General features: G+C 41.3%; 1 protein-coding gene across 1 annotated transcript; it reads left to right on the top strand.

Moving 5' to 3' along the window:
* The first annotated feature begins 2,221 nt into the window (after nt 1-2,221).
* LOC311140909 (caspase-3-like) lies at nt 2,222-7,178 on the top strand. Its single transcript, XM_084176182.1, has 7 exons — nt 2,222-2,309; nt 2,689-2,799; nt 4,383-4,531; nt 4,639-4,767; nt 4,991-5,166; nt 5,319-5,433; nt 6,218-7,178. Exons 2-7 carry the CDS (start codon nt 2,726-2,728, stop codon nt 6,445-6,447), a joined length of 873 nt encoding a protein of 290 aa, XP_084032308.1. The 5' UTR covers nt 2,222-2,309; nt 2,689-2,725; the 3' UTR covers nt 6,448-7,178.

The raw sequence follows: 7,178 nt of genomic DNA, 5'->3' as shown, positions 1-7,178 counted from the left end.
TGATGAGCGAGGTGAGGTAAGGGAGAAGGTCTCCGGAAATGGTCTGGAGAAGAGAGGAGGGGATAGGGTCAAGCAGGCAGGTTGTTGGGCGGCCGGCCGTCACAAGTCGCAAGATTTCATCTGGAGAGAGAGGGGAGAAAGAAGTCAAAGCATAGGGTAGGGCAGTGTGAGCAGGACCAGTGGTGTCATTTGACTTAATAAATGAGGATCGGATGTCGTCAACTTTCTGTTCAAAATGGTTGATGATGTCATCCACAGAGAGGGAGGAGGGAGGGGGAGGAGGAGGAGGATTCAGCAGGGAGGAGAAGGTGGCAAAGAGCTTCCTAGGATTAGAGGCAGAGGCTTGAAATTTAGAGTGGTAGAAAGTGGCTTTAGCAGCGGAAACAGAGGAAGAGAATGTAGAGAGGAGGGAGTGAAAAGATGACAGGTCCGCAGGGAGTCTAGTTTTCCTCCATTTCCGCTCGGCTGCCCGGAGCCCTCTTCTGTGAGCTCGCAATGAGTCGTCAAGCCACGGAGCAGGAGGGGAGGACCGAGCCGGCCAAGAGGATAGGGGACATAGAGAGTCAAAAGATGCAGAAAGGGAGGAGAGGAGGGTTGAGGAGGCAGAATCAGGAGATCGGAGGGAGAAGGATTGAGCAGAGGGAAGAGATGATAGGATGGAAGAGGAGAGAGTAGCGGGAGAGAGAGAGCGAAGGTTGCGACGGCACATTACCATCTTAAGAGGGGCAGAGTGAGTAGTGTTGGAGGAGAGCGAGAGAGAAAATGATACAAAGTAGTGGTTGGAGACTTGGAGGGGAGTTGCAGTGAGATTAGTAGAAGAACAGCATCTAGTAAAGATGAGGTCAAGCGTATTGCCTGCCTTGTGAGTAGGGGGGGACGGTGAGAGGGTGAGGTCAAAAGAGGAAAGGAGTGGAAAGAAGGAGGCAGAGAGAAATGAGTCAAAGGCAGACGTAGGGAGGTTAAAGTCACCCAGAACTGTGAGGGGTGAGCCATCCTCAGGAAAGGAACTTATCAAGGCGTCAAGCTCATTGATGAACTCTCCAAAGGAACCTGGAGGGCGATAAATGACAAGGATGTTAAGCTTGAATGGGCTAGTGACTGTGACAGCATGGAATTCAAATGAGGAGATAGACAGATAGGTCATGGGAAAAAGAGAGAATGTCCACTTTGGAGAGATGAGGATTCCTGTGCCACCGCCGCGCTGACCAGATGCTCTCGGCGTATGCGAGAACACATGGTTAGACAAGGAAAGAGCAGTAGGAGTAGCAGTGTTTTCTGTGGTAATCCATGTTTCCGTCAGCGCCAAGAAGTCGAGGGACTGGAGGGTAGCATAGGCTGAGATGAACTCTGCCTTGTTGGCCGCAGAACGGCAGTTCCAGAGGCTGCCAGAGCCCTGGAACTCCACGTGGGTCGTGCGCGCAGGGACCACCAGATTAGAGTGGCAACAGCCACGTGGTGTGAAGCGTTTGTATGGCCTGTGCAGAAAGGAGAGAACAGGGATAGACAGACACATAGTTGACAGGCTACAGAGAAAGGCTACAATAATGCAAAGGAGATCGGAATGAAATGAACTAAACATCTGGGAAAGCGAGAGAGCGGGGCCTCCCTCACTTACGTTTCACTGATAAAATAATAATAATCCTGGCAATGAAACTTTGAGAGAGAGGGGGAAGTATAAATGCTCTTATCAAGTACAGTAGTTTGATACTGTATGTTCTCCAGGTATATACTCTATGTTCATAATAGTTTAAGATACTTTATTGGTTGTATCAGACAACAATTATGCTACACTCGTTTATAATGTTGATTATGCACTATTTATAAATGGTCCTTTTGAGAATGTATATAAAATCTCTGAAGTAAGGTAGACCTATGATTTTTTTTTATGCATGCTTGAGTAATGAGTACCTTATCTGATAATGATTTATTTGTTGATCAGCACCTTGCTGGAGGGTTACATTATGTCTGGAAGAAGTGCAGTTGTTTTTGTGTGGGGCTGGTGATATAACGTTTCCAACATTAATGCATGTAATATAAGTCAACTGTATGAATATTTCTGTGAAATCATATGGCGTTTACAGTCAGGAAAGTCACTCTACTTTGGAAATTGTATGACAGGCTTTGGTCAAGGTGTGTCCTTTAGGCCGCCCACTCAATAAATAAACTACGGTGTTTGATTGGCTGTTTTGAACAATGACGTGAGTGCTAACTTTGACACCTCATTAACAAGTATCAGATAACTTCGTTTAGTTGCGGAGAAGTCTTCACATTTACTCCCTCGTCTGTGTATTTCAACGCCTTAACGCAAAGTAATTATGTTTAAAGATTTTACACCTTTCATTGATACCTTATGTAATGTAATATATTGCTAATTTCTAACAAGAACAGGAGACGTTTCGCTTTCAAATAAAAAGTTAGCTACACAGACCTTGGTAACTAACGTTAGCTAGCTACTAACGTTAGCATGCTAGCTAACTCTTTAGCTGGTGTTACATAACATCTAATAGCACTAATGAAAAACAAATGGCTAATGTTAGCTACATACACTATTGAACCACACAGTTTAAAGCAGGTTACTGTAGCTAGTTGACTTAGATGATGGCTTGGCTCCTGTGTGGATTCAACTTTGGAACTAACGTGTGTGTGTGTAAAATACACTTCTTATTTTCTCTTTCGGTACAACTATAGGTGTTGTAAGAGTGATTGCACCACTGAGACTGATACCATGTCTGATTTGGTGGACAATAGTGCAGGTTACCAAGGGGATCATGTGGATGCCAAAGGGATAGCTGGACAAGGGTAAGGCGATGCATTTCTTATGTCAACCCTATCAGCTGCCCAAATAATAGAGGGTGGGCATCAAAATCAAATGTACAGTGCCTTCAGAAAGTATTAATACCCCTTGACTTATTCCACATTTTGTTGTATTACAGCCCGAATTCAAAATGTATTATTTTTTCTCACACATCTACACACTACCCCATAATGACAAAGTGAACTTCTTTTTAGAAATGTTAGCATATTTACAGAAAAATTAAATACAGAAATATCTCATTTACATATGTATTCACACCCCTGAGTCAGTCTTTCTGGCTACGTCTTAAGAACGTTCCACACCTGAATTGTGCAACATTTGCCCATTATTATTTTCAAAATTCTTCAAGATCTGTCAAATTAGTTGATGATCATTGTTAGACAACCATTTGCAGGTCTTGCCATAGATTTTCAAGCAGATTTAAGTCAACTGCAACTGGGCCACTCAGGAACATTCACTGTCTTCTTGGTAAGCAACTCCAGTGTAGATTTGGTGTCTGGTGGAAAGGTGACTGAACCAGGTTTTCCTCTATGATTTTGCCTGTGCTTAGCTCCATTCCGTTTATTTTTTATCATGAAAAACTCCCCAGTCCTTAACGTTACAAGCATGCTGTTAACATGATGCAGCCACCACTATGATTGACGATTTGGAGAGTGGTACTCAGGAATGTGTTGTATATGATTTGCCCCAAACATAACACTATGTATTCAGGACAAAAAGTTAATTGCTTTCCCAATTTTTTTGCAGCATTACTTTAGTTCATTGTTGCAAACAGGAACCATGTTTTGGAATATTTGTATTCTGTACATGCTTCCTTCTTTTCACTCTGTCAATTAGGTCAGTGTTGTGGAGTAACTACAATGTTAAACACTATTATTTCACACAGTGAGTCCATGCAACTTATGTGACTTGTTAAGCATATTTTTACTCCTGAACTTATTTAGGCTTGCCATAACAAATGGGTTGAATAAGTATTGACTCAAGACATTTCAGCTTTTCATATTTTATTAATTAGTACACATTTTGAAAAACATCATTCCACTTTGACATTATGGGGTATTGTGTGTAGGCCAGTGACAAAACATTTCAATTGAATCTATTTTAAATTCAGGCTGTAACACAACAAAGTGTGGAAAAAGTCAAGAGGTGTGAATACTTTCTGAAGGCACGGTATTTGATATGATTTTTTATTTAGATACCCATTGGGACGGTATGCACTGGGCCAGTGAGTCTCTTTTTACATAGTTCTATCAGCTGTCACATTCTGTAAAAGCATCTTTTCATTTTACCCCTGAATAGTGTCAGACAAATGATTTTCTCAGCTGCATTAGCATGCAATGTGACACTCATGTCTGATCATAAGCCAAAACCTGCTGTCATTGTGTCTTCAAGCATGGTCAAACAACATGCATTTTCAACATACCTGTGAAGCCAGTTTAACATGGACAGTGAAAAGTGCATGTAGACATTTTAATTGCTCTGCAAGGACTCCTGCAATGTATAATTGTCCGCCCACTGTGCCTCAGCCGATTCAGTGTTAAAAGGAACTTGTTCCTTTTTGCTCCAGGCTGAAAGGTCTCTCAGTGCCAAGGTTCAGTACAGATAATCATGAAGTAGATGTTAAGCCTCCGGCTGACATGTACACATATAAGATGAACTACCCCAGCCTTGGACAGTGTGTCATCATCAACAACAAGAACTTTGACAAGAGCACAGGTAGGCCTAAGTGTGTATGATGTATTTTTGTCCATTTCACTTGTTTAGGTTATGATGGTATGTCCAATTCTGTTATCTACACTTCATTGGTTTATTTCCCTTTAAAGGAATGAGCTTTCGCAATGGAACAGACGTGGATGCAGGACATGCGATGAAAGTGTTCTCGAGTTTGGGGTACAAAGTGAAGGTTGCCACTGACCAGACTGTGCAACAGATACAACAGCTGCTTTACAATGGTAAGCTCAGCAGTTGTGATGTGAGTGTCCGAGTTAGATTGTCTTTCTTTCTGGAGTCATTTGAGAAGTTTCTTTCTGATAATCTACAAATAAGTTGCAGTAATGGTGGTAGTAGTGATGTGACATCTGGCAAAATTTGATCAACTGAAGGAAATCTCTTTTTAATGATAAGTTTGACTTCAAGAGCCACTTTAAACTGTGTGTGTGTATATGACATTTTCAGTGTCTCAAGTTGACCACAGCCAGTCGGCCTCCTTTGTGTGTGTGATGCTGAGCCATGGAGACGAGGGGGTGTTCTATGGCACAGATGGCAACGTAGAACTCAAGAAGCTCACTGGCCTCTTTAGGGGCGACCGCTGCAAAACGCTGGTGGGCAAGCCCAAACTCTTCTTCATCCAGGTACTGTAAGGTTTTAGCTGCCTGCTCAACATTTCAATACTGAAGTGATGAACATTTATTTGTGTGTCTTATAGTCAGTGGTACATTGCGAAGAGTAGCCTCTCTTCCCCTGACCCTTAACCCCTGATCCTTCCTGTGGGCCTGGTGAGTAGGCGTGCCGTGGCAATGACCTGGATGGTGGCATAGAGACAGATGCCGTTGCTGATGACTCTCCAGAGAGGATTCCTGTTGAGGCAGACTTTCTCTATGCTTATTCTACAGCCCCAGGTAATAAACCCTGTTTTATTAATGCCCCACTTTGACATACTTTTAAGGCCCATGGCAGTCAAAAACGTGATTTTCCTGTGTTTTAAATTTATTTCCACACTGAGGTTGTAATAACTGTGAAAATGATAATGCCCTTTTTAGTGTAAGAGATGTTTGAAAAGACCGCCTGAAATTTCTGCCTGTTTTGGTAGATGGAGTTTTGCCTACCTGGTGTCATCACCAGGCAGTAAATGGGTTAATAAGCCAATAAGAAAGAGTTCCAAACCTCTCTGCCAATAACTCGTTTTCAGTTTTCCTCTCCCCACTTAGACCACTCCCAGACAGTCCTAGCAAAATTCTAGTTTGAGAATTTGCTCTTTGCTAAGAAGCTATTTTTGTTAATTAACAATTTTAATTGAAAACAATCGCAGTAAGGTACTTGTTATCCAGAAATGATTTGATATTGAGATCAAAACGTCTGCATTCATGCATACTACATATGTTACCTTTACATGGTACATTGGTATGTTACATAGTACTTACAACTGATATCTGTTATAACTTTTACACACAAACTGCAAACCGGTATGACAGTAGACTGTAAGCCTACTACTATAGCAATGTATACTAGTATGGGAATTGCACTGTACCTATTTATAATAATATAATAATATGCCATTTAGCAGATGCTTTTATCCAAAGCGACTTACAGTCATGTGTGCATACATTTAGAGAGGTTGTAGCAATGTACAACATTACTACAGGGTTGGTCTGATTGGTTTGTGACATCCATGCCTCTCCATAGGCTACTACTCCTGGAGGAACACCCAGAAGGGCTCCTGGTTCATGCAGGCCCTCTGTGAGATGTTACAAAGGTACGGCAAACAGCTGGAGATCATGCAGATCATGACACGTGTCAACCACAAGGTGGCACTTGACTTCGAGTCGTTCTCCGAAATGCCCGGCTTCTCTGCCAAAAAGCAGATCCCTTGCATTGTGTCTATGTTGACCAAAGATCTCTACTTTCCACATTGATTTGATATTTTCGTTTAGACATTACTATGACTTGATTGTGTATCCTATGGGACCATTTGAACTATGTGTACAATGTTTACTATACTTGCTGAGCGATTAACCAAAATGTCTAAACAACCAATTGACCAATGATTTTAATTCCATTTATGCGCATGTTCTCTAGAGATAAACCAGATCAAGCCCGAACTGTGATGTAGTAGGTAGTTGTAGTTTCCAACAGGCCAATATTTTACATAGCTTAGCGCAGAAAACATGGTAATTAACTACAGGAATCGAACCGACCTCAAAAAGCACTAATCGCTGAGCACTACTTCTAAATGGATACTCGTTCATTTAAATACCGGAATTCTGTTTGGGTTAAGTCTAAAAGGGAAAGCTAAAGGTTTGATTAGATGATTTACCTAAAAGGCATGATGTTGGACCAAAGATAATGCATCTTTAATGAGGGAAGGCAGGCATTAAGCAACGATTATGCAATATGAGTGCTTGCTATTGATTTGTTGTTCCTGTATATGTTCTGAATTATCAGGTATAAAGGGAAACATGTTTTCAGATAACAATAATGTAATAATCAATCACTCAGGCTTTAAAAGTTGTGAAAAATGTGCCATGTCTTATTAGAAATTATCACTGTCTTACCTGTGGGATGTATTTATTATTTTTTGCACATTGTACAATCAAATAGGTTACTACATGAAATATAAGCATTAATAAACTAGCTTTTATCCTTG

The sequence above is a fragment of the Coregonus lavaretus genome, assembly GCF_964263955.1.
Source record: "Coregonus lavaretus genome assembly, chromosome: 14".
Lineage (NCBI taxonomy): Eukaryota > Metazoa > Chordata > Actinopteri > Salmoniformes > Salmonidae > Coregonus > Coregonus lavaretus.
The sequence above is the reverse complement of the archived record's forward strand: the minus strand, read 5'-3'. Positions and strand labels throughout refer to the sequence as shown.

Excerpts from the sequence above, each read along its gene's own strand:
- LOC311140909 (XM_084176182.1), top strand. The coding sequence starts at position 2,726 with ATGTCTGATTTGGTGGACAATAGTGCAGGTTACCAAGGGGATCATGTG. Across the intron at positions 4,768-4,990 it reads ACAACAGCTGCTTTACAATG|TGTCTCAAGTTGACCACAGC; the intron begins GTAAGCTCAGCA and ends TGACATTTTCAG. Across the intron at positions 5,167-5,318 it reads CCAAACTCTTCTTCATCCAG|GCGTGCCGTGGCAATGACCT; the intron begins GTACTGTAAGGT and ends CCTGGTGAGTAG.